Source organism: Ochotona curzoniae, unplaced genomic scaffold (genome assembly GCF_017591425.1).
Source record: "Ochotona curzoniae isolate NIBS_2020 unplaced genomic scaffold, NIBS_Ocur_1.0 contig_1014, whole genome shotgun sequence".
NCBI lineage: Eukaryota > Metazoa > Chordata > Mammalia > Lagomorpha > Ochotonidae > Ochotona > Ochotona curzoniae.
Window position 1 is genome coordinate 48,250,763 of NW_024464920.1, and position 26,236 is coordinate 48,276,998.

General features: G+C 54.4%; 1 protein-coding gene across 4 annotated transcripts; it reads left to right on the top strand.

Moving 5' to 3' along the window:
- SGSM3 (small G protein signaling modulator 3) lies at positions 1-26,151 on the top strand. Of its 4 annotated transcripts, none has more exons than XM_040986485.1 (22): positions 2-71; positions 18,061-18,174; positions 18,399-18,484; positions 18,760-18,826; positions 21,845-22,053; positions 22,135-22,242; positions 22,489-22,632; positions 22,751-22,946; positions 23,038-23,183; positions 23,276-23,500; positions 23,688-23,742; positions 23,837-23,964; positions 24,068-24,223; positions 24,371-24,425; positions 24,525-24,574; positions 24,661-24,813; positions 24,901-24,971; positions 25,050-25,098; positions 25,179-25,264; positions 25,370-25,492; positions 25,650-25,710; positions 25,803-26,151. In XM_040986485.1, the coding sequence occupies exons 2-22, from the start codon at positions 18,168-18,170 to the stop codon at positions 25,881-25,883; spliced, it is 2,256 nt and encodes a 751-aa protein (XP_040842419.1). In that variant the 5' UTR covers positions 2-71; positions 18,061-18,167; the 3' UTR covers positions 25,884-26,151. The 4 variants fall into 4 exon arrangements, with proteins under 4 accessions (XP_040842446.1, XP_040842419.1, XP_040842429.1 ...); XM_040986495.1 differs by having other exon boundaries at positions 25,806-26,151; XM_040986504.1 differs by having other exon boundaries at positions 21,848-22,053.
- The last annotated feature ends 85 nt before the right edge of the window (positions 26,152-26,236 follow it).

A 26,236-nucleotide genomic window follows, 5' to 3' on the forward strand; every position in this document is an offset into this window, starting at 1 on the left:
GCTGACGGCGCTGGCCGGGCGTCCGCGGGCTGAACGCGGGACTGGCGCTGAGGTGGCAGCCGGGTTGGCCTGTGAGTGCGGGCCCGGCGGGCAGGACGCGGCTGGCGGCGTGGCGGGATGGGGCGGCGTGGCGGCGTGGGGCGGCGTGGCGGCGTGGGGCGGCGTGGCGGCGTGGGGTGGCCGGTGCCTGAGGGGCCCGAGCCCGCAGCGGGGAGCGGCCGTTCCGAAGCTGCCGCCCCCCCGGGAGTGCGGAGAGCCGGGAACCCCGCTGGGGAAACGCAGGGTCGCCCGGGGTGCTGGGGTCGGTAGCCGGCTTCTGGTCGGAGGAAGAGCCGGAGGCGTCTTCAAGTTGTTTTTCAGTGATTGTGAGTGGCTGCAGCCGTGTCTTCCAGCCCCGCTCCGTGGAACACCTGCAGGGGGTCGCGCGGGCTGTTTCCTGGTGGCTGGGGGGTGGGGGGGCGGCTATTTAGAGATGTTCTGGAATATTCTTAGTCCTCCGTTCTTGTGACACAAAAGTTCCTAATCAAACTGATTCACAAAAGCTAAATTTAGGGCTTGGGTGCTGGCCGCGTAGTGATGATGACGCGCGTGATTGAGTCTCCCACTTTCCGTGTTCATCCCTTCTCCTTCCAGTGTGGTGTGCACTGTCCGCTCTGGTCTTCGTGTTGCGTGTTCTCTGTTCCCTGTCATCTCCAGACGGAGTCCACTCTGAGTGAAGGGGAACTTCCCTGTCTGGGGTAACCCCTGGGGAAGGTTTTCATCACTGAACCCCCTCGCTCAGGCGGTAGGTGTGAGGTGGTGTGACCTGCGAGAGAGGAGCGGGGAGGGGACAGGGGATGGGGCGCGTGGGACCTGACCCCGTGGCCGACGTGAACCGGGAAGGGTCTTGCGGCACATCCGCGCCTGCTGAGTGTGGGCGCTGGCCGGGTTGATAGGAAAGGACCGTGCTGTTGGGGGACTCCTGAGACGCGGTCACTGCCGCGCACGGGGCCGTCTGTCTGGGAACTCTTGAACCTCCGGGCTGTCTGTTGTCCAGATGGCAGCATCAGTAATTTTCCACGTCGGCCATTCATGAGCTCGGGCGGACTGGCCTGGAGGGTGGCACACACACATCTCCAGCTGCACGCAGACTCAGGCGGTCTGGGTTTTCTCAGAGTGTGGGAGGAGCTGGAAGACCAGGGTCTGCCTGGCTTCCCTGTGACAATGACACCAGTCACACAGTGCATTCTGTGTCACAGTCACTGTTATAGCACTGTGTAAGTTGACCCCTTTCCCGTTAAATTTCTCCTTTGAATGATTGCCATTTCTACTTTCCCTCAGAAAGCAAATCAGGCCCTTTGCTACCATCTATTTTGTAGTTCGATGAAGCCTGGAATTGCTTTCATGAACTCCGTTCAGCCAGGTTTTTTTAAATAAGATTTTTATTATTAATATTGGAAAGGCAGATTTATAGAAAGGAAAGAGAAAAAGATTTTTCCATCTGCTGGTTCACTCCCCAAGAGGCCACAACAGCTGGAACTGAGCCGATTTGAAGCCAGGAGCTTCTTCCAAGTCCCAAGGCTTTGAGCCATCCTCGACTACTTTCCCAGGCCACAAGCAGGGAGCTGGATGGGAAGTGGAACAGCCGGGACGTAAACTGGTGCCCTTATGGGATCCCAGTGCATGCAACGCAAAGATTTAGCCATTAGGCGATTGTGCCAGGCCCGGCCATTTATTGTTTTAAGGTTTGTTTTTATTGGAAAGGCAGATTTACATAAAGGAGAGGTAGAAAGATCTTCCATCTGCTGGTTCACTCTCCAGGTGGCCAGAATAGCTGGAGCTGAGCTAATTTGAAGCCAGGAGTTTCTTCTGGATCTCCCACATGGATGAGAGGCCCCAAGGCCTTGGGCCATCTTCTACTGCTTCCCTAGACCACAGGCAGGGAGCTGGATGGGAAGTGGAGCAGCCGGGATGCGAACCGGCACTCATTTGGGATGCTGTCATTTGCAGGTGGAGGACTAGGCAGTTGAGCCGTCGTGCCAGCCCCAGTCAGCCATTTATGAGTTATCTCCTGTATTTGTGTGTTGCATCTCTAGACTTAGAAGATGGCCAAGCTGTGATAGTTGTCATCTAAGAGTCAAGGACTAACGAGGACGAGGAGTAAGTCCGTCACTGTTGATGTGCGACCTGGTGCTGAACGGGCTGTGTTGGGCAGAGGGCGGAGCATGTTGTTGAGAAGGTGACCCTGGGCTGCCAGTAGAGACACCTTTGACTGTGCTGGACAGTCGTGGCAGCATGGCGTGGTGGTGTGTGTGCTTCCGCTGTCTGCTGGGACAGGCGCTGAGAACCGTGTGGAGCTGACCTACCTACCTGCACGTGCGTGGTGGTCCCTTTGTAAGACCTGCCTGCAGGGTGCATGCCACTCTGCCCGGGCTCACCCGTGTGTCCTGGATCAAGGACAGGCCATCAGCACGTATTTGCTGCATGACAACTTAGCATTGTGTCCACCACATGGTACGGCCTAGTACTGTCGATGTGGCATAGGGCCGAATAACCAGGCTTAGTGTGACAGTGTAGCACCTGCTTGGGATGTTACACGTAGAATCACTTCCCCTGTTTCACAAATTTAGGCTAATTATTTTGTAATCACCATAAGTGAGGTTGTTCATGTGTTCTCAGGTGGCGGGCTTAGTTGTGTGTCTCCTGATTTTTTGGGTGTTTCTGTATTTGTCGTTGTGTCTGGAGGCTGACTCGTCTGAGTCCGTCACTCCGTGGCTGTGTCAGTGAGGGCGGCATCGGCAGTGAGCTGAGCGAACCAGGTCACTTAGGGAGCGACTGCTTCTGGAGGCGGGCGTGGAGTTCCGGACGCCTGGGAGAGTTTGGGCTTGGTGTTTTTTCCTTCATGTCTGTTTCCCCAGGTAGCTTGTTCGCCTTCTGCCCAGCAGTGTAAAGACAGGAAGCAGCAAATCATTTCCCTCTTCTCTTGTTTGAGTTTCTTTTGTAAATATTCTTACTTTGTTTGACGTGAAGATAGGGTTAAAGTCCAAATACCACTTTTTTTTTTTAAATTTCCTTCTGAAAACAATTTAACAATTGGGAGCACCAGCGGTGAAATTCAAGTTCTGACTCTATCACTTTAACCTTTGAGAACTCAACACAAATTGCATAACTTCTTTTTCTTTTAATTGACGAATGCACTTTTCACATATTTTTCATAGTAGGTACTTTTTAAATTATCTTTTCTAAAAGTGTGATTGATTGATTTGAAAGAGCTGAGAGAAATGTTCCAAGTGCTGGTTTGCTCCCCAAATGCCATAAGCTGGGCCAGGCCAGAACTGGAGCCTGGAACTGCACCCAGGTATGCCAGATGGTGGCAGGGCACTCGGGCCCCCTTCCTCTGCTTTCCCGTGTGTGCTGGCAGGGAGCTGGGCAAAAGCAGAAAGCCTGAACCTGCGCTCTCATACGGAATGCTGGGGGGCGCAGGCAGCAGCTTCACCCATCACCAGCCCTGTTACTTCTTTTCTTTTTAATTGATAGAATTATATATATTTAGTGGGTGCCATGTGATGTTTCAACACATGTGTGCGTGTGTGATATTCCAACCAGGGTAAACATCCCCATGTCTTTGATATTTCTCAGTGGTAAAAACATTGACTGTCTTTCCTTGTAGCTTTTTGAAATAGTCGGCATGTCATCATTTTCTTTCTATTTATTTATTTAGTTTAATTTGATGGTTGTCACCGTGTTCTGTGGCCACCAGTACCAGGCTGTTGTCTCCGTTAGAACTCTGAGTGTGTCTCTTTGTCTAAGATGCAGGTTGGTCATCCTTCTGCACCCTCTCCAGGGGCGTTGCTCTGGTGCCCACAGTGAGCAGGGCAGTCGGAATTTGAACCCACAGTGTCTGACTGTAGACCCTGTGCTGACAACTCGAGTGTGTGTCAAGGCTGTGACACGTTCAGCGAGTGTTTAGCTGCTAGAGTGACCTTCACGTTCGTACATCATCTTGTGCACCTTTTGTCACTTGGTTGCAGGGGCAGCCAAGTGTTGCTGTGACTGTCATCATTTAGGGACAGGAGACCGAGGCACAAATCTGGACACTTCCCCAAGGCTGTACAGCACGATGCTTTGGCTCTGCTCCCTGCCAGCTCTAGAGTATGTCACATTTTGAGAGAGTTGAGTGGACGTAAGTTGCGTTGTCCTGCCCAGGATCCAGACGAGGTTCTTCTGGGAACAACAGCCTAATCTTGCTCAGGGAGTTAGTCTTTCTCTGACCAAGCAGGTGATGGGCATATGACCCCTGTCTGGCAAAGTGTGTTCCTCAGATAGTCACATTTCTTCCCCTTGAACTTGAGTCTTAGGTTGGATGACATGACGACGGTCGCAGCCCCTTCACGATCGTGTCTCAGTTCCCAGTACCTGGACACTGGAGCAGCTCTTTGGTGGTTTTCATTTCCCAGCTCATAGCCTTGCAATTACATTCCTGTTTTCCAAGAGTTAAGGACCTTGAGGTCTGTTTTTGTGGCTTCCAGTGGAGACTGCCTTAACTTTGTCACTCAGAGTTACAGGGGCCAGTCAGTGCTGTGGTACAACAGGAAACACAGCATCCTCTGTGGGCGCCAGTCCTGACCATGGTCCCGCTCCCTGCTGATGCGTGGCCCAGTACTTGGTCCCTGCCACCCATGTGGGAGGCTCAGCTTTCCCGACTTTGGCTCCTTTATGGTCTGTTATGAGAAATAGGAACTCTGTTGGTAGTGTTTATTCCCAGGTGCTTCTAAGGCCCTACGTTTTTGCGTTGTTCTGAAACTGCATGTCCAGATTGCTGGTGGTTTATGTTTTCCTCAGAACCTCTCACCCACTATTTCTCTAACCACCTGAATGGTGAGTTGCAGTTTGCCAATACCTGTTTTGTTTCTATGCCCAAGGGGCATGGTGTCCCCTTCCTCGCTGGCAGCAGGAGTGACAAAGGGTTCGTGCAATTACGGGGCTTTTGCTTTCTTCCTTTATTTGAAAGGCAGAGGGAAGGGGGAGGATGGGAGAGCTTCTGTCTGCTGGTTGATTGCCTAAATGGCCACAGCAGTCAGAACCAGGTCAGGGTGACCTGCCGGTTAGTGGCAGGGGCCCAGGAACTTGAACCATCTTCTGCTGCCTTCCCAGAAGCATTAGCAGGGAGCTGGATTGGAAGCAGAGCAGCCAGCACTCCAGGTGACACTGATCTCAAATGGCAGCTGAGCCACTGTGCCACACCAGCCCCCCCTTCTGTCACCTTCCGGAAACTGCCAAGCTGTAAATGTCAACGGAATGAACGGGGCGGCGGGGGGGTGGTGGTGGTTCACAGGTAACTAGATCATCATGGGTGAGTAACGGTTTTACCTGAGGACTTGAGCCCATTCACAGGGTCTCTGCTGGCAGGGCTGGTGCTCGGCTGAGTGCCAGGGTGAGGAAGGGTCTCCCTGGGCCGTGTTCTGTCTCTGCAGTCGTGCCTAAGCCTTGCCTGAAGGAACACTATCTCATCACAAGTAAAATATTGACTCAGGGAAGGGAAAGCAGCTTTACTGGGCCAGCCAGCAGGCCAGCCCCAGCTCCTTCCTGAGAGAGGCACAGCTGGAGGAGGGCCAGGCGTGGGAGGAAGGTGCTGGGTTCCTTGGAGGCGGGGAGCTACTGAGGCAGAGGTGGTGATGGTCGGCTCCGTGATTCGGGAAGCTCCAGCGGAGTGGGGAGGACTGGGTGTGCGTCAAGGACAGGGCGTGCATGCAGTCCGTGAACAGGAGGGAGGCCAGGTAGAATTCCCCGGAAATGCAGAGGAAAACCAAAGGAGGGTGGCCTGGCCCCTGGATGGCCAGAGAGGGGAGGAAGCGATTACAGGGAAAGGCTGCTGAGGGCTGAACTGGGGCTGCGGGCCGTGTCGGCACTGGGGCTGATGAGCTTCCGGGTGCTGCGGTAACTTTCAACAACCAGGCCTAGAAGCTGACATTGATCATTTCAGAGAACGTTGCCAAGTCATCTGTGAAAAAATCCCAAACTTCATACCTACTTTATTTTGTGTTGAACTAAATATACATCCTAATATATTTTATGGTTGTCTAAAGATCTTTAATTTTTTTTGTTTAACTTTGCCTGAATTGGTGATATATTATTAACATGATTTAGAATTCAAAAAATATAAAGGAATATTCAAATTAAAAGTCTCCCTGCTGGGCCCAGTGTGATGACCTGGAGGCTAAATTCTCACCTTGCATCCATTGGACTGCCCTATGGGCACTGGTTCGTGTCCCAGCTGCTCCACTTCCCATCAGCTAGCTCCCTGCCTGTGGCCTGGGAAAGCAGTCCAGGACGGCCCAAAGCCTTGGGACCCTGGACTCACGTGGGAGACCTAGAGAAAGCTCCTGGCTTCTAGCTTTAGGTAGGCATGGCTCTGGCTACTGTGGCCACTTCTTAAGTGTACCAGCAAATGGAAGATCTTTCTGCAAATCTGCCTTTCCAATAAAATAAATAAATAAATAGATTAAAAAATGTCTCCCTGCCTCCCGGTCCACCTCACACGAAGGCTTGTGTATTTGATGTACAGTTTTCTGCCGTTTTTGCATGGGTTTTCACAATCTTCTCGTCTTTTGCTTGGTGCTGCCTGGCGGTCACTCCTCAGAGTGCAAGGAGCTGCCCCATTCTCCTTGGACAACTCTGCCCTGCTCTAGTCGTATGCCCTGTGTGCTTAACTAGTTCCTTAGCTCTGCGTAGGTAGAGTTTCTAATATTTTGCTAATATTTTGTTTACTATGTTGCTTAGAAAGTTGGCTTCATAGGGACCATTTTGCTAAAGTGTAGGATACATTTCTGGAAATGAGAATTGCTGGGCTGGTTTTAATACAGGTTCGTTTAGAGCCCCTGGCTCTTAGGAAGCCTGCCGTGAGAGATAAGGAGATTGAATGGGCGGCTTGTGGGCAGGGTGGTTGCTGGAGCCCCGCACAGCAGGCCATCAGTGCAGAGGGGGAGGGTCCCAGCTGGGCTACACTGGAAGGGAGGCCTTGTTAGGCAGGTCCAGCTGGGCTACGCTGCAAGGAAGCGTGATCAAAGGAATTCCCTGCTTCTGAAAGTGTTTTCTCTGGACCAACTGCGTCCCCAAGGAACCTGTAGGACTGGTGACTTCTCTGATCCTGCTCAGACCAACTGAGTCAGAAAGTCTGGGGATTTGGATGGACACGGCAGTTGGAGAACTACAGGTCAAGATCCTGGGGGGGGGGGGCGGGTGAGGAGAGATATTAGGGAGCCATAAAGCACCCTGGCAGAGGCTGGGATTAAGTCAGCACTTTGATGGGGTTGAGAGTCCCACCTGCTGAGCTTCCCGTTGATGTGCTTGCGAAGGCAGCAGCAGCCGACCCTCGTGCTAGGCCCATTGCCACTCACCTAGGGCCTTAGAGCTGCCCAGGGCTCCCCACCTGCCCCGGTCCTGGTGGTGGTCACGAGTGAACTAGTGAGCGAGGGGCCTTCCCTCTGTGTCTCCCTGTCTCTCTTTAAAACAGATGAGATTAATCTGAAAAAAAAAAGCTTTATCTTTTTCGCAAAGATAACCACTCTGGGAGTTTTTCTGGAGCTAATTCTATTAACATGCTATTTTTAATTGTGTGATAATTATAAGTATGTTTTAAGTTTAGATTAATTGCTTCAGATGGCAGAATACTAAACTGGTGCCAATAATTTGTTACAAACTTTGTGCTTAGAAAAATGCTTCTTGGGCCCAGCGCGATGGCACAGTGGTTAAGGTTCTCGCCTTGAACGCCCTGGGATCCCATATGGGCGCCGCTTCTAATCCCAGCAGCCCCGCTTCCCATCCAGCTCCCTGCCTGTGGCCTGGGAAAGCAGTCGAGGACGGCCAAAGCCTTGGGACCCTGCACCCGCGTGGAAGACCCAGAAGAAGCTCCTGCCTCCTGGCTTCACATCAGCTGTTGCAGCTATTTGGGGAGTAAACCAGTAGATGAAAGATCTTTCTCTGTCTTTCCTCGCTGTAAATCTGCCTTTCCAGTAAAAATAAATACATCTTCAAAAAAAGATTGTATAGTTATTGGGAAAAATATTGATAATGTTTGGTAGAGGAAAAGCTAATTTATGACGAACTACATCTGTAGAACAAAATTTTTAAAAATACATGAGGGCCCAGTGTCGTGGCCTAACAGCTAAAGTCCTCGCCTTGAATGCCTGGGATCCCATATGGGCGCCGGTTCTAATCCCGGTAGCTCCCCTGCTTCCCATCCAGCTCCCTGCTTGTAACCTGGGAAAGCAGTCGGCCCAAAGCCTTAGGACCCTGCACCCCTGAGGGAGACCCAGAGGAAGTTCCTGGCTCCTGGCTTCGGATTGGCATAGCATCAGCCGTTGTGATCACTTGGGGAGTGAATCATTGGACGAAAGATCTTCCTCTCTGTCCTCCTCTCAGAATATCTGACTTTCCAATGAAAACAAATAAATCTTTTTTTAAAAAAAAAATACATGGGAAGAAAATTCATTGGGATGTCAAAATTGTGGCAGGATCTTTATTTTGATTTGCATTGTTTTTTCTAAAATATTTTATTTTTTATTTGAATGGCAGAATTCAAACAGGAGTGGAGGGAGAGAGCTTCCAAATCGCCGTCCACTCCCCAGATGGCCTCAGTAGCTGATCTGATCCTCAGGCCAGGAACTTCTGGTCTCCTGCTTCTAGGGTGCCGGGTCCTAACGACTTGAGCTGTCCTCCAGTGTTCTCCCAGGCCACTAGCAGGCGCTGGACAGAGGTGGAGCAGTCGGGACCTGGACTGGTGCTCCGGCTGCCTGCGTGGGATGCCGGCAAGGCAGGCAGGGAATTAGCTTGCTGCAAACTGTGTCAGCCTCATATTAAGTTTTTACTTTAATTACAAAATTCAGAAAAGCATCTGTAACTTTCTTTTCTATGGTAATTCCAGTCTGTTTATAATCTAGAGATTTGCAAGTGCTTAAATTAATCCTGCTACACCTTAACCCATGAATGTATCATTACCTTGTGTGTAGGATTCCTATAGCCTTAAGCTCTCCAATAAATGTATCATGTAAGGTAATTTTGAAATAGATACTATGTTGTTGAATGATACATGGAATTGGTCATTTGTATGTCATGCCTGATGTTCAGTGGCGAAGTTGGCTGGCACCATGGGCATTTGCTTCCTCTGCCCTGAAGTGCTGGAAAGAAACTGTGGCTCCCGCCTGGCAGGCCACACCCCTCCTGGAGCTGCCGGGTCAGGTCTGGGCCAAGTGCCGGCTGGGAGCACACCTAGGAGACGGGGAGGCATTTTTCAAAAGAAATTCAGAAATAGTGTTTCCTCTTTAAAGGCTGTTTTGCAAATTGCTCTGCATTTCTCGTCTTGTTTCTTTTAAATTGCTTTTAGTGGCTATTGCTCTTAAAAAGATGTAAGTATAATAATCAGTGAAGGCTGCATGAAGTGAGACTCCTGCAGAGTTTGTTTAAAACAAGAAAAAGTGACTTGAACTTTGAGTTTCAAAGTATTGTCTTATTTTCAGTGATTTCTTAAATTTTTGTAGGGGAAACGGGACAGTCGTTAAAGTCACTTGGAAAACGGCAGATCTTCCAGCAGCCCAGCAAGCTGCCGACCTCACAGGCTGCAGAGATGTTGAACTCTCACGGGGCTGTGCTAATCAATTGTTCTACTTGAGCGAGGAATCCTTTTCGCAGTTAGACAGCAGCTGTGCCCCGGGGTTTGCGCTGGGGTCCCTTTTGCCCTCTTGGTTTGGTATAAACATCAGATCCCGCGGGGAGGCGTGGTGGGCAGGGGTTCTGTCGGAGGCAGCCGGAGGAGAGACTCGGAGAACGCGTCTCTGCTGCTCTTCTGTCGTACTAAACTTTACATTTAGAAAGCGAAGAGTTCATGCACTGTGAAAGTCACATGTGCAAGTATTCAATTGCATTGTTCATTGCTACTGATTCCAGAACATTCCTATCAGCCCTAAAGAATTACACCTGTGAGCACGCTCCCCCAGTCCTGGCGACACTGATGTGCTTTCTTACTGTCAGCATTTGCCTCTTCTGAACATTCCATGTAAAGGTGAGGCTTTTTTAAATAAAAATTTATTTTTTATTTTTATCACAAAGTCAGAGATACAGAGAGGAGGAGAGACAGAAAGGAAGATCTTTCGTCCAATGATTCACTCCCCACGTGACCACAATGTCCAAAGCCAGAAGCCAGAACTTCCTCCGGGTCTCCCACACGGGTACAGAATCCCAAAGCTTTCCCAGGCCACAAGCAGGGAGCTGGATAGGAAGTAGAGCTGCGGGGATTAGAACTGGCGTCCATATGGGATCCCAGTGCGTTCAAGGCTAGGCCATGGCACTGGGCCCAAATGTGTGGCTTTTTATGGCTGTTTTTCACGTAGCATGATGGTCAGAGGCCATCCGGCATGTGTCAGGGCTCCGTTCCTTCTCACAGCTGAGTAATATTCCAGTTCCTTCTCACAGCTGAGTAATATTCCAGTGTGTGGATATGCCACATTTTGTTTATCCATTCACTAATTGATGGAATGTTGGCTTGTTTCCATTTTTTACTATATATACTGCTGTGAAATTTATGTACACATTTTTAGATAGCATTATTGTTTTTAAATATGCTATTAATATTTTTCAAAAAAGATAACATTACAAATCAAAACAAAAATGGGCCAGCATGGTGGCTTAACAGGCTAATCCTCTTGTCTATGGCACTGGCATCTTTTGTGGGTGTCCACTTGTGTCCTGACTGTTCCATTTCTGATCCAGCCCCGTTTGTGGTCTGGGAAAGCAGTGGAGATTGGCGCAGGTCCTTGGGCCCTGTGCCTGTGGGCAGCCTGGAAGAAGCTCCTGGCTCCTGGCTTTGGATCAGCTCAGCTGCAGCCGTTGCGGCCATGTGGGGAGTGAACCAGCACATGAAAGATCTCTCTCTGTCTCTCCTGTCTTTGTTTCAAAAATAAACAGATCTTAAAAAAAAAATCAAGACAAACACTGCAAAGTTCTGCCATCTAATTAAGCCAGATTCCCATTTCCTGTCATTTTAGCAGGTGTTTGTTCCTCGGTGGTTGAGATCACGGAGTGCTTCCGTGTTGAGGGTGGCTTTTCTTCTACCAGCTGCTGGTAGACCTCACCTTTGCTGTTCAGATCAGCTCTTGGGGCATGAGTTTGGGATGGTGGCTAAGCACACGTTAAGATATCCAAGGGCCTGGTGCAGTCCCAGCTCTGGCTCCTGTCCAGCTTGTTGCTGATGTAAACCTGGAGGCAGCAGGTGGTGGCTCAGGTGGTTGAGTTCCCGCTGGCGAGTCCCCAAGGCTAATTCTTGCGGGCGTTAGGGAAGTGACCCAGCAGAAGGGAGTTCTCATGTTTCTTATAAATAAAAACTACAAGGTTTTATCAAGAGCACTAACAAGCTGCAACTTACCAAACTGAGGGCGGTCTTTCTCCCTCGCTCTATCCCTTCCTTCCTTCCTTCCTTGTTCCTCTTTTAGATTTATTTATGTTTATTGGAAAGGCAGATTTACAGAGGAGAGAGAAAGATCTTCCATCTGCTGGTTCACTCCTCAAGTGACCGCAACAGCAGGAGCTGAGCTAATCCAGAGCCAGGAGCTTCTTCCGGGTCTCCCACACAGGTGCAGGGTCCCAAGGCTTTGGGCCGTCCTCTGCTCTTTTCCAGGCCACAAGCAGGAAGCTGGATGGGAAGAGGAGCAGCTAGGATACAAACCAAGCTCATAAGAGATCCCAACGTGTGTAAGGAGAGAGCTTAGCCACTATCATCCAGGCCCAAGGGCCATTTTCTGTCTTCCTTTTTTCAATCTCTGAAAAACACATGTGACTGACATGTCGCCGTCACAGGATATCACAGACTGGGGGTTGTTTTTTAATTAGAATTCTGGAGCCGATTGTCCCTTGCCATCTTTTTTTTTCCCCCTTATGATATTTCTTTACCTTAAAAGGAAGAGTTTCTGCTGGTTTACTCCTCCTGTGGCCACCAAAGGGCTCGGGCCAGGCCGGGCCAGGAGTCAGGGCCGCCGTGCAGACCAGCACTCAGTGCGCGATGCTGGTGTCAGAAGCACCACGGTGAACACTCAGTGGCTGCTGAGAGCCGCCTGGGCAGCGTCCCCCACCCACTGGTCTGCGCAGGCAGGGGACGCGTTCCCCTGGGGAGGAGCAGTGCTGCTGTGACGTTGGCGACAGATGGAGCTGTAAGATTCCGGTTTCGTTTCCTTTGGATGAGTACCCAGCAGTTGGGTTGCTAGGGCCTGTGGGAGCTCTAGGTTGTATTGTTTCCCATCATGACTGTCAGTACAGGTTCTGCCCCACCTTTAGACGCTGTTGTAATGTGCTCCTTCCATCCTGTGCATGTCACCAGTTCGTGACCTTGGAACTTACGCACCTGCATGAGGTGCGGGACCACATCCTGCTCAGACTGCAAAATGTTCTCCTTGTGACATCCTCTTAAATGGATTAATCCACACTGGCTCCATCTCCAAGCGAGACCCCGGGTGGAGGCCGTAGGGGTGGACTGTCTGGACTGTGCCGCCCTGGGTGTCTGACCTTTGTCAGCGTCACCTTCGCCTTTCGGTCAGGTGGTGTGAGAGTGACGTGGGGTTGTGGATGTCCTTACTGCGGCTGAGGAAGATTCCTGTTGGAAGGTTTACTTTTATTATCAGAAGATACTGAGTTTTGTGAAATGCTTTCTCTGGCGGGATGCTCATTTCCCCTTTAATTTGTGGATGTGCTAAGATGGATTAATATGTTGTGATCACAATGCAGTTATTTTCCCTATATTGTGGAGATTATTGTCACAAAGTTCAAAATATTGTCTTATCCTTTTAAGGTCTCTGAGATCTGCAGGATTTCTAGAATATCCCTTTGTGTTTGTGTTGGTTTGGTTATTTTTTCCTATTCAAACTGATCAAAGGTTTTTTTCAGTATTTATTTTTATTTGAAAGACAGAGTTACAGAGAAGAAGGGATCCAACTTCCATCCACTGTTTGTTCCTTAAGTGACTGCAGTGGCCAGAGCTGAGCTGATGCAAAGCCAGGAGCCCGGAGCCTCCTGCGGTCTCCCACGTGGGGACAGGGCCCAAAGACTTGAGCCACTCTCTGTTGCTTTCCCAGGCCATAAGCAGGGGACTGGATTGGAAGTGGAGCAGCCGGGACTTGAAGCGGCTCCCGTTGGGGATGCAGGCCCTGAAGGCTGGGGCGGAGCTGGCTGCAGCACAGCACCAGGCCTGGGCAGGTATTCCTGAGCGCCAGTGCTTCTGCGTTGGTGTGCTGCCTCCATACCTGCATTTGGGCATCATGAGTTCATTCCCGCTCTGTCTTGCAGGTTAAGGAGGCTTTTGGAGACAGAGGAGTGGGGAGAGTACAATGGCAGCTGATCTGAGTGGGCCCAGTGTGACCCACCGTGAGAGAGACGGAAGGGGCAGTGCCAGGTGACAGAACACAGAGCGCCTCAGGGGACCTGGTGCTGGCACTGGTGGCAGGTGCTTAAGCATCAAGCAGGAGAGACTGGGATTAGATTGGCATTGACAGTAGGAAGAAACTGCTAATGAGGGGAAGGAATGAGCAGGTGGGCAGGGAGGTCCCAGCAGGGGTGAGATTGTCTAGTCAGATGACCAGGGAGGCCTGGCAGGGGTGAGGCTGTTCAGTAGATGACCAGGGAGGCCCCGGCAGGGGTGAAGTTGCCCAGTAGAACCCCAGCTGAGGAGAGCAAGGGCTGAAGGGTGGAGGCCTAGAGAAAAACAGTCGGCAGTGTCATATAGTTACCTTGAAAAATAATGTTTATCCTTTTTCCTGTTTCCCAAAAAAGTTAGTATTCCACTAAATAGCTATTATCTGGTGTTGCTTTTTTTGTTTTTAAGATTTATTTATTTATTGGAAAGTCAGATATACAGAGAGGAGGAGAGACAGAGAGGAAGATCTTCCGTCCGATGAGTCACTCCCTAGGTGAGTGCAACGGCCGATGCTGTGCCGATCCGAAGCCAGGAGCCAGGAACTTCCTCCAGGACTCCCACGCGGGTGCAGGGTCACTGGGCTTTGGGCCATCCTCGACTGTTTCCCAGGCCACAAGCAGGGAGCTGGATGAGAAGTGGAGCTGCTGGGATTAGAACCGGCACCCGTATGGGATCCCAGGGCGTTCAAGGCGAGGACTTTAGCCGCTAGGCCACGCCACCGGGCCCTGGTGTTGCTTTTTTAAAAGATATTTATTTTGCCTGAGAGAATTAGAGAGGAAGAAACAGAGACCTCCCACCTGCTGGTTCATGCCCCAGTGGCTGCAGGCTAGAACCAAGCCTGTTGGAAGCTGCAGAGGCTCACCCATGCTGCAGCAGCTGTGCCCTGTGGTCTGGAGGCAGGGGGGGCCGCAGGGGCCGCGCCCCCTCTGTGCATCTGTGCGGCACAGCCACCTCGCCCTCGCGAGCTCTGGCCACCTTTGCTTCTGTGTCGGAGCAGTGTGTCTTGCAGGAAGTTGTTCTGGCTGGCAAACGGCCTGCCCGTCGAGGCAGGGTCTGAGGCATGGCACCTCAGTGCGAGGTAAAGATTCCTCCTTCTCTAATCGAGTCAGTCCCTCTTTTTAAAGGATTTAGTTCTTTTTATTGGAAAGTCAGACATACAGAGAGGAGGAGAGACAGAGAGGAAGATCTTCCATCCGATGATTCACTCCTTAAGTGACCGCAACGGTTGGAGCTGAGCTGATCTGAAGCCAGGAGCTCCTTCCAGGTCTCTCACACGGGTGCAGGGTCCCAAGACTTTGGGCCGTCCTCGACTGTTTTCCCAGGCCACAAACAGGGAGTTGGATGGGAAGCGGGACCGTTGGGATTAGAATCAGTTTTTTAAAAGTTTCTGCTGGACCTGGCACGGTAGCCTAATTGCCAAAGGACCTTGCCTTGCACACACCAGAATCCCATATGGGCACCGATTCATGTACTCGCAGCCCTGCTTCCCATCCAGCTCCCTGCTTGTGGCTGGGAGGGCAGTTGGAACTGCCGTGACAGTGGGAGGGCAGCCCTGGTGACGTGGCTGCTTGTGTCAGCTTCTGCTGGCTCCAGATGGCTGTTGTCAGGAAGATTTCCATGGTGACCAGAGGCAGGACAAACCTGCCTGCCCAGCTTAGCTGTGTCACATCCGGCTCCTGCTGTGGGCTGGGAGGGGGGGACACCTTGGGAGAGGTGCCCCTGTTCGCACATGTCTGTGCACGTATGCAGTGTGTGTACACTAGGTGACTAGGACCGTGTCTTCGCTGCAGGCTGTTTGCAGTCTGTTCAGTCTGTCTCTCCAGGCTCCCACTGAGGTCCGTCTGCTGTGGCTGGTGGCCACTTCTCACCCCTGGCAGGGGTTGCCCCGCTGAGACGGACACGTGGTCACTTGCCGTGGAGGGCCCGGGCCCTTGCCCTGTGTCCCATCTTCAGCACCTCATGTCACTGGTGTGGCAGACACACACAGACACTCGCGAGCAGTCTCTCACAGGCTTGCTTCTCTTGTATTGGTGCAGAGGTGGTCATCAACTTTAAGATGTTGGGAGATGGGCCCGGCACGGTGGCCTAGTAGCTAAGGTCCTCACCTTGAACGTGCCTGGATCCCATATGGGCGTTGGTTCTAATCCCGGCAGCCCTGTTTCCCATCCAGCTCCCTGGGATTTGTGGCCTGGGAAAGCAGTCGAGGACGGCCCAAAGCCTTGGGACCCTGCACCCGTGTGGGAGACCCGGAGGAAGTTCCTGGCTCCTGGCTTCAGATCGGCTCGGCACCGGCCGTTGTGATCACTGGGGGAGTGAATCATTGGACAAAAGATCTTCCTCTCTCTCTTCTCCTCTCTACTTTGCAATAAAAATAAATAAATCTTAAAAAAGATGTTGGAAAACCGATGATGTAAGTGTTGGACTTGCAGAAATGTAAATGCTCGCCCAGGGACGGAGCGCCGAGTCAGAGCAGGGCTGTGTGATTCCGCTTTCCCAGCATTCCATGCTCTTCATTCAAAACAAAGTCAGGGTGGCGACCTGTTGGGGAAGCGGGGTCTGGCCTGGCCCTCTGCGCGGCAGGAAGCACCTCCCTGTCACCTCAGAAACGGCAGCTTCGCCAAGCCTGATTGCACATCGGGAAGGCTGCTGTGCCTGAAGTTTCCCCACGTCTCACTGTCACCTGCCATTCATCTCCAAGAAGTAGAGCCTGTTTTTCCATAGTGAAAGGCTTAGTAAGAGAAAAAAGCAGAGAAGAGATGATAGTAATAATAGTAATAATAACAGAATTGCATCTCCGTGCAGCTCAGGGAGCTCTAACGGGGAAGGAAGTCATCAGTGAAAAATTACAGTTAGAGTAAGGCCTGATACTAATGCCCTAATTGACACTTCTTTGGATTGAGGTATAATTCATGTGTTGAGTGCACACTTAGGTGGTTTTAGCAGAATCAGCTCATTGGACCACTCCTGCCACTGTCTGCTTCCTGGTGCTTTCATCCCCCAAGGGAGACACGCTGTAAGCTGTGCCCCCCGGCCCCCCGGCCCCTGAGCTGCTGCCTGCCTCTGTGACTCCGCCCCTTCTGGACACTCCTTTCAATAAGGTCTGTACAGTGACTACACTTTGGTGTCGGGCTCCTTTCACTTTGTTGTTTCTAGACTCTTCCATGGCTTAGTGTGCGTCGGGGGTTCATTCTGTGGCTGAGTAATATTCATGGTGTGGGTGCATTCTGTATATCCATTCACTTGATGGGCCTCTGAGTTACTTATTGACTGTAACGCTGCCCTGAGCAGTAACGTGTGTTTTTCAGTGGGCACATGGTTTTATTGGTTTTATTTTTGTGGGGGGATGGGCGCGTATCCTTCAGAAACTTGTGGGCTCATCCTTAGTGAGATGAGTCCTGAGCTGCCGGGTCAGGCCGGGGCCAGTCATGGCTGTTGAGGCATTTGGGAAGCGAACTAGCAGGTGAACAGTTGGCATTTCTGTGTTTCACTGCCTTTCAAGTAGATGAAAATAAGTGAACATTTGAAAAAGAACAACAAATATGGTTAGAGGGCTGTCACTGTGGCTCAGTGGGTTAAGCCTTTTTTTTTCTTTAGATTTATCTATCTGAAAAGCAGTTACACAGAGCGAGCTTCTGTCTCTGGCTCACTGCCCAGATGGTCACAGCACGCGTGGATCAGGCCGAGGCCAGGAGCCGAGAGCGTCACCCTGGTCTCTCCCGTGGGTGCAGGAGCCCAAGCACTAGGTCGGTGGAGGTGGAGCAGGCCAGACACAACCCAGGGCCCATCTGGGATGCCAGCATCACCCATGACGCTGGCTTAAGCTGCTGTGCCACAGTGCCAGCCCCGAATAAGCCAGCTCTTGCAACACCCCGTCCCGTGTTGAAGCACCAGTTCGAGTCCGGTTTACTTCACTTCTGATTTCGCTTGTAAGCTGGGCAGCAGGTGATGGCCCAGACACTTGGCCCCTGCCGCCCACACGGAGGCCTGAATGAGACTCAGCTGTTGTGTATTTTGGAGTGAAGCAGCAGCGGCGAGATCTCTCTGCTTTCTCTCTGAAAGCGCATCCCCTGAGCATGGGACGTTAGGACACCTGACTGACTCTGCGTCCTTAATCAAAGGGCTGCATGCTGGCACCTTCTTCGGCGTGTGCCCTCAGACCAAATGTTCAGAATAGGATGCCTTCTTTCCCTGCTGGGTGGGCCTCTGGCTCGGCTGTGGGCGAAGTCACTGTTGGGACACTCGGATTCCGCACCTAGGTCCAGGTCCCACTGCTGGCCAGCTCCCTCTAACACGCACCCAGGAAGGCAGCGACTGGCGGCCCAGACAGGTCGTTGGATCCCGCCGCCCGTGTGCAAACTCATGGGGTTTCCTGGTTCCTGGCTCCGGCCTGGCCCAGCCCTGGTGGCTGGGGCACGTTCACTTTCTCTCTCTCTCTCAGCCTCTCAATTAAAAAAATGATAATAAAAAGATGCCCACTTTAAGAAGGGTGAAGTGTAACTTTTCCCTTTCTTTGTGGCACGGTGGTAGGACTTCTCTCCCAGCTGCTCCTGGCTGGTAAAGGGGAGGCTTGAGGGGGGCACTTCATTAACCTGGGGTGCTGGAGTGACCTGCACGCCGCTCTTCCACAGGGCAGATAAACAGATGGACCGGATGAGTCTGGGGAAGCCTTCCAACCCCCACAGACTGGGACAGGACTGCTCCTGAGGCCCCTCGGCCTCACCCTGCCTGCTGCGCCATGTCAGGTAGAAGCTGGGGTCCGGGTGCTGGAGTGGGGGCTTGCTGAGAGCGGAGATTTCATAAAATTTTAGTCCAGATAGGTGGGGAAGGGAGTGACTGGGGCGTTGGTGTGAGCGTGGCTCCCGTTCTGTGCTCCCCCTCCTTCAGAAGTGGGCCACTCCATACTCCCCCTCACAGGGGGGCATCCAGACTTGGGGTTCCTATGTTCTCTTGCTCTGTTTGCTTCCAGGAAGCCACACCCCTTCTGCCGGCGGCCCCTTCTCGGCGCTGACCCCAAGCATGTGGCCCCAGGAGATTCTGGCTCGGTGCAAGCAGGTACACCATAGCAGCGCCCTGCCCCGGGACTGGGTGCGCACAGGGTCACCAGGTGCCCTGAGTGCCACAGCTGGATGAAGGCGTGCTGGCCTTGTGCCCTCAGGATCACAGACACGGAAATGCGTAGAGCACGCTTCTGGCCGTGGTCTCAGTGTCATGGACAGGCACGGGAGAGGCAAGGGCCCTGTCCGTGATCGGGGGTTTGGGAAGGCAGCCATCACGCTGGCCCCACACTGGGAGCTGGACAATTGACGTCTTCCTAACCCTGCTTCTAGAAGGAGGAGTCTGCAGAGCAGCCCGAGGCCTACTATGATGAGTTTGGTTTCCGCGTGGACAAAGAAGGTAAAATTGAGTCCCTCGTCTGTCACTGTCCTGGGAAAACGCCAGCTCCCAAGGCTTGCATTCTGTATCACATGACCTCTGACCCAGGCAGGCAGATCTGAGGGTGATGCTGGTACAAATATGTAGAGCTTTTTATTGATTCTTATTTTTTATTTGTAAGGCAGAATTTCATGGAGGAGAGACAGATCTTCCATCTGTTGGTTTATTCCCCAAATGGTCACAGTAGCTGGAGCTGGGTCTGTCTGGAGCCAGGAACTTCTTCTGGGTCTCCCACATGGGTGAAGGGCCCCGTGGAATCCAGCCCTCATCTGCTGCCTTCCAGTCCATTAGAAGGGAGCTGGACCTGAGATGGATATGTTCGGACTTGAACTGGCACCCATTTGGATACTGGCATCACAGGCAGAGGCTTAGTGTGCTAAACCACAGTAGCCAGCCCTTATCGATCTAAAAACAGGAACAAAGTTAAAAAATACAGAGAGGGGGCTGTGACAGCTGGAGGCTAAAGTCCTCCCCTTGCATATGCCAGGTTCCCATATGGCTGCTGGTTCTAGTCCCGACTGCTCCACTTCCCATCCAGCTCCCTGCTTATAGTCTGAGAGGGCAGTGGAGGACGACCCAAAGCCAGAGGACCCAGCAGAAGCTCCTGGCTCCTGGCTCCGGATCAGCTCAGTTCTAGCCGTCGTGGCCACTTGGAGAGTGAACCAGCAGACAAAAGATCTTTGTCTCTGCCTCTCCTCTCTATAAATATGGCTTTCTAATTTAAAAAAAGGTAAATCTTTAACAGAAAATGCAGAGAGGTATAATGATAAAACAAAATTAACTCAAAATTCTGTAACTGCGAACATTTTAAATGTATTCCTTTCCTGGCTTTGTGTATTTATATAGACTTTCCATGACTAAGGTTAGATGACATATCTGTTGTATTTTAACATTATTCCATGAGTGTTTTCAGGGTCAGTCAATACACTTTTTTTTAAAAAAGATTTATTTTTATTATTTTTTTATTGGAAAGGCAGATATACAGAGAGGAGAGACAGAGAGGAAAGATCTTCCGTCCGATGATTCACTCCCCAAGTGAGCGCGACAGCCGATACTATGCCGATCCGAAGCCAGGAGCCTCTTCCAGGTCTCCAGCACGGGTGCAGCGTCCCAAAGCTTTGGGCCGTCCTCTGCTGCTTTCCCAGGCCACAGGCAGGGAGCTGGAAGGGAAGCGGGGCTGCCGGGATAGAACCCGCGCCTATATGGGATCCCGGGCGTTCAAGGCGAGGACCTTAACCACTTGCGCCACCGTGCCAGGCCCAGTCAATACACTTTCAAAGATAAAAACTTCTTTGTCAGTGGCTGTAGAATATCCTAATGCAGATTTATCATAATATTTAATTTTTTTTATTAAAGTGGACCTGTAAACCATTTCCATTGTTTTCTGCTGTGAGCAGACCTGTCAGTGCCCTGCGGGCTGTCAGGAAGGCCTTGTGCCAGAACCCGGGGCCTCTTACCATCAGGCCTGAGGTGCAGGTGTAAAACTTTTGGCCCTCCCATTTTTGTTTCTGGTATAAGTTCTCTGGACTGCTTATTTGCAACAGATTTTTGGAGATTAAAAAGCCAAGGTTGAGGTGGAGTCAGGGGACTCTTGGGTACAGGTGGACTTAAAGAAGTGCGCAAAGGAGCAGGTGTCTGGGCCAGCAGTGAGCAAACCTGGGGAGGGGCACCTGCTGGTACTGCGAGCTCAGCTGCTACTCGGCATGCCTGCCACCCTGTCAGAAGGCCTGGTCTGAGGTCCACCTGTCCTCTGCTGCCAGTCCAGCTCCCTGCAAATGTGCCCGAGAGGCGGCAGGCACTTACCATGGGCCTGGATTATGGGAGACCAGATGGTGTTCCTGGTTGTTGTAGACATTTAGGAATGAATCGGGGCAGAAGACCACTCTCCTCTGTCACTCTGCCTTTCAAACAAATGAAAGTGAAAAAGGATTCCTAGAATGTCACGTCCCTATTGGGAGGGCAGGGAGGAGGGCCGAGGAAGGCCTGGAAGAGGCCCTGGGAGGGGATGGCCCCTGCCTCCAGGCCGATGGCAGGCCCTAGGAGCCAACAACTCAGCTAACACTTCTGGCCCCAGCAAGGGGGACCTGAATTGAGTTTCCAGCTGGAGGCCAGCCCAGCACCCACGGCAGGCTGTGGGGGTAAATCAGTGCTGGGCACTTGTGCTCTCCCTGTGTGTGTCTGTCTCTCGAATCAAAAGACAAATTTATGTTGGTGCAAACAGTCTCAAAGCAGTCTTTCTGAAGACTCCTTGTGCGATGGGAGCAGGTGCCCCTGGGGAAGACGAGGCTAGGCACTGCTGAGTGAGAATTCCCACATCTTACTGTGTAAGGGAAGGCACTTAAGTGGATGTTTCCAGAAGCAGAGCTAAGGGCTTGGCTTTCTTGTGAGGCAAGAACGCTTCACCCTCACTCATTGAGTAAATATTTCAAGAAACCCCCTGGGGTGCAGAAAGCAGACTGTGCACCCAAATGACTTGCTAGGGGCGGGGAGGACACCTAGGCAGCATTCCTGGGCAGGGAGGGTTCTCAGGAGAGGGCAGCTGGGAACAACAGGTGTGGCGGTGCTGAGTGGGCAGCGATATGGAAGAGCAGGCAGGTGGCAGGGCACTAGGCAAGGGGGCAGAGCCACGCGAGGCATCCCAGGGGGCCGAGCAGGTGCAGAGGCATGCTGTGGACTCCTGGAAGGACCGCTGTGTCCCCCGTGGAGAGAGCGGGGTCAGCAGGCCCACTGCCGCACCCTACCGGAAGCATGAGGCTCTGCCCTGTCTTCCGTGCTCAGACCCGAGCCTGAGAATGTCATTGGGGTCTCTTGCTGTGGGAGGGCAGTGTAGACCAAGCCTGCTCATCTTTGGGCTGCCTGGAGGAAGTGTCACTGAGTGCACAGGAGGCGCTCAGGGTGGAGAGCTGGCCCCAGAGGCAGAGCTCAGGGCCTCGGGACAGCCTTGGCCTACTGCCCACTGCTGCACCTATCTCCTGGCAGAAGGTGCTGAGCCCAGCTGCAGTCCACTGCCAAGTGCATCCCTGGTGGAGGATCCTGCGCAGAGGCTGCGGTGGCAGGCCCACCTGGAGTTCACCCACAACCACGACGTGGGGGATCTCACCTGGGACAAGATTGCTGTCTCCCTGCCCCGCTCCGAGAAGCTGCGCTCCCTGGTGCTGGCTGGCATTCCGCATGGCATGAGGCCACAGGTGAGACAGCCCTGGGGCTATCCCAGGGGGCTCACAGGGGCTGCCCTGATGGCATCTGAGAAGACTACACTCCTTCCTCAGCTATGGATGCGGCTCTCTGGGGCCCTGCAGAAGAAGAAGAGCTCAGAGCTGTCCTACCGTGACATGGTCAGGAACAGCTCCAACGACGAGACCATCGCTGCCAAACAGGTGAGGGGTACCAGCCTGGGGGTGACCTTGGCAGGGCCAGCAGCCCTCTCTGCCATAGAGCACTCCTCCCAAGCCCTCAAAGGCCCCGGGAGAACTGCCCAAAAGGTTGCAGAGACGCCAGGCCAGCTATGGCCTGTGGTTGCCGTACTGGCCAGCTCCACAGTAGCGCTGGGGTCTGACCCCGAGGAAGAGGGCCTGGGGTCTGCCATCTCTCGGGTCTGATCGGGGGGTCTGGGTTCCTGGCAGATCGAGAAGGACCTGCTCCGCACCATGCCCAGCAACGCCTGCTTTGCCAGCGTGGACAGCGTCGGGGTGCCCCGCTTGCGCAGGGTCCTCCGGGCCCTGGCCTGGCTCTACCCTGAGATTGGCTATTGCCAGGGTACTGGCATGGTGAGCGTGGCCTCAGGCAGGCAGGGGCATCACTGGGCTCCCTGGTGAGGGGTGGTCACCCTCGGGGAGGGCCCCTTTGAAGTCCTGGCTACAGGTCCCTGCCCCCATGCCTGGCCAGGTGGCGGCCTGCCTCCTGCTCTTCCTGGAGGAGGAGGATGCCTTCTGGATGATGGGGGCTGTCATCGAGGACCTGCTGCCCGCCTCCTACTTCAGCACCACCCTGCTGGGTGTCCAGACTGACCAGCGGGTGCTGCGCCAGCTCATCGTGCAGTACCTGCCCCGCCTGGACAAGCTTCTGCAGGAGCATGACATTGGTGAGGCCCGGTGGGGGTCGGAGACGCAGCTGGCAGAGGCCCGAGGCTGCAGGCCTGCGCGCGTCCCGTCACTGCTCCGTGCTGTCCCCAGAACTGTCCCTCATCACGCTGCACTGGTTCCTCACGGCCTTCGCCAGCGTGGTGCACATCCGGCTGCTGCTGCGCATCTGGGACCTGTTCTTCTACGAGGGCTCCCTGGTGCTGTTCCAGACCACACTGGGCATGCTGCGCCTCCAGGTGCCCGCGGGAGGGCGGTGCAGCATGAGGGGGCACGGGTCCACTCCTGGCCAGGCCCATGCAGTGCCAACCCTGCCCCCTGCCCTGCCCAGGAGGAGGAGCTGATCCAGTCAGAGAACTCGGCTTCCATCTTCAACACTCTGTCGGACATCCCGTCGCAGATGGACGACGCCGAGCTGCTGCTGGGGGAGGCCATGCGGCTGGCCGGCTCCCTCACGGCTGTGGCTGTGGAGACCCAGCGCCGTAAACATCTGGCCTACCTCATTGCAGACCAGGGCCAGCTGCTGGGGACCGGCACCACCAGCAACCTCTCCCAGGTCGGCCCGCAGCACGGGCTTTCTCGGGGGTTCCCACCGCCGTGGGGTGAGCCTGCCCTCGGGTGCAGTGAATCCCAGCGTCCTGATCTTGGCTTGGGTGGGTGTGAGACCGAGCCCCGAGCGTCCTCTCAGCCAGCGCGGTCCTGGGCGCGGGTGTGGCCGCTGACACCCAACTCCCTACCCACAGGTTGTGCGACGCAGGACGCAGCGCAGGAAGTCCGCCATCAGCTCCCTGCTGTTCGGTGAGCCCCTCTGTGGCAGGCAGCCGGGCACATGGCAGTGCCCCTCTGAGGGCCTGGGGAGGGGAGGCGGCCACGGCCCTGTGTTGTCCCCTAGGGGAGGATGACCTGGAGGCGCTCAAAGCCAAGAACATCAAGCAGACGGAGCTGGTGGCTGACCTCCGGGAGGCCGTCCTGCGCGTGGCTCGCCACTTCCAGTGCACGGATCCCAAGAACTGCAGCGTGGTGAGTCGCAGGCTCCTCAGGCCGTGCAGGACCACCGTGTGCACTGGAGCCGGCCTGTCCCCATCAGTCCCCTCGCCCACAACGCTTCTGTCCATCTGGGCAGGAGCTGACTCCAGATTACAGCATGGAGAGCCACCAGCGGGACCATGAGAACTACGTGGCCTGTTCCCGCAGCCACCGGCGCCGCGCCAAGGCCCTGCTGGACTTCGAGCGGCATGACGACGACGAGCTGGGCTTCCGCAAGAATGACATCATTACGGTGCGGTGCGGTGCGGTGCGGTGGGCACCAGGGGGCCCCTCCCGCCCTGGCCACCCTCCCCCGTCCCCAGCACGTGGGGTCTAGGGTGAGGGTGGGAGGGGTGAGGCCCTGGCCCCGGGGAAACGGGCTCTGGTCTCCCTCCTGCAGATCGTTTCTCAGAAGGACGAGCACTGCTGGGTCGGGGAGCTGAACGGCCTGCGAGGTGAGGGCCCGCAGGGGCCTCGGGGAGACCCGAGGGAGATGGGGTGCTCTCCTGGGCCCCCAGGGAAAGGTCCACGGGTCACCTGCACTCTTCCCACAGGCTGGTTTCCGGCCAAGTTTGTGGAAGTCCTGGACGAGCGCAGCAAGGAGGTGAGAGAAGGCAAGCCCCGGAGGGTCCCCTGCCCCAGCAAGGGTCCCCGCCGCAGGCCGGCCTTCTCCGACCTGTTCCCCCACAGTACTCCATCGCGGGGGATGACTCTGTGACAGAGGGGGTCACGGACCTCGTGCGAGGGACCCTGTGCCCGGCCCTCAAGGCCCTGTTTGAGCATGGACTGAAGAAGCCGTCCCTGCTTGGGGGTGCATGCCACCCTTGGCTCTTCATTGAGGAGGTGAGTGGCTACTGCACCCTGAAGTGGGAGAGGCTGGGGTCTGGCGGGTGGTGGCTGGGCCGCACTGAAGGTGTCCTGTGTCCCCAGGCAGCAGGCCGGGAGGTGGAGAGAGACTTTGACTCGGTGTACTCCCGCCTCGTGCTCTGTAAGACCTACAGGTAGTCGGGGCTGGCGGGCGGGCAGGGCTGCCCAGGCCTCCCGACCCCGAAGGGCGCTGAGCTCGGCTCCTTTTCCAGGCTGGATGAAGATGGCAAAGTCCTGACCCCTGAGGAGCTGCTGTACCGGGTGAGCAGCCTGCCCTGCCAGCCCAGAGACGCCCCAGGTGGTCCCAAGGGGCATGCCACGTGACCACCGTGCCCCTGCAGGCCGTGCAGTCCGTGAATGTGACCCACGATGCAGCGCATGTGCAGATGGACGTCAAGCTCCGCTCGCTCATCTGTGTGGGGCTCAAGTGAGTGGACGCCACAGTGGGAATGCGGCTGGGGGAGACAGCAGGACCCTCGGGGACTGCCGGCCTGCCCGAGGCTTGGCCCCTACTCGGCTCCTCCATCCCCAGTGAGCAGGTGCTGCACCTGTGGCTGGAGGTGCTGTGCTCCAGCCTGCCCACCGTGGAGAAGTGGTACCAGCCCTGGTCCTTCCTGCGCAGCCCTGGCTGGGTTCAGATCAAGTGTGAGCTCCGGTGAGGACCTGGCAGCAGTGCAGGGCAGATAGGGCCGACCCCGGGGTGACGGCAGCGTGGGGCTGGGGCGGCAGGGCTGACCCCTGGGTGACGGCAGCGTGGGGCTGGGGCGGCAGGGCTGACCCCTGGGTGACGGCGTCCGCCTTTCTCTCTCCAGTGTCCTCTGCTGTTTTGCCTTCAGCCTGTCTCAGGACTGGGAGCTCCCTGCCAAGAGAGAGGTGGGTGGGGCGGCTGAGGGGGCCTGGTGGGGACCTGTGTGCCAGCCCCGCTGCCTGAGCCTGCCCGGGTAACCTGGCTACTGTGTGCACAGGAGGAGAAGCGGCCCCTGAAGGAGGGCGTCCAGGACATGCTGGTGAAGCACCACCTGTTCAGCTGGGACATAGACGGCTGACGCCACCACCCTGCTGCCCTTGGGGCCCCGCCCGCAACAGGAAGTGTTACCAGGCTGACCAGCTGTGAGCCTGTCCTGGGACAGCAGCTGAGGGGCCGCAGGTGACTGGCTCAGTGCTTGCCACCAGTGCCCTTAGGGCAGCCCAGCGACAGCTGGCAGCCGGCACTGACCTGATGCGCTGTGGGCACGCTCTGCTCAGCAAGGCAGGAGGGTGGCGGCGGGCTCCTGGCCGCTGAGGCTTCTGAATAAACCAGCTGCGAGCACCACCTCCTGTCTCCGTCCAGCCACAGCCACGCTGCGGACGTTGGTCCCGTCCTGGGGATGCTTGCAGGTCAGCCTGGGGGGAAGGAGGC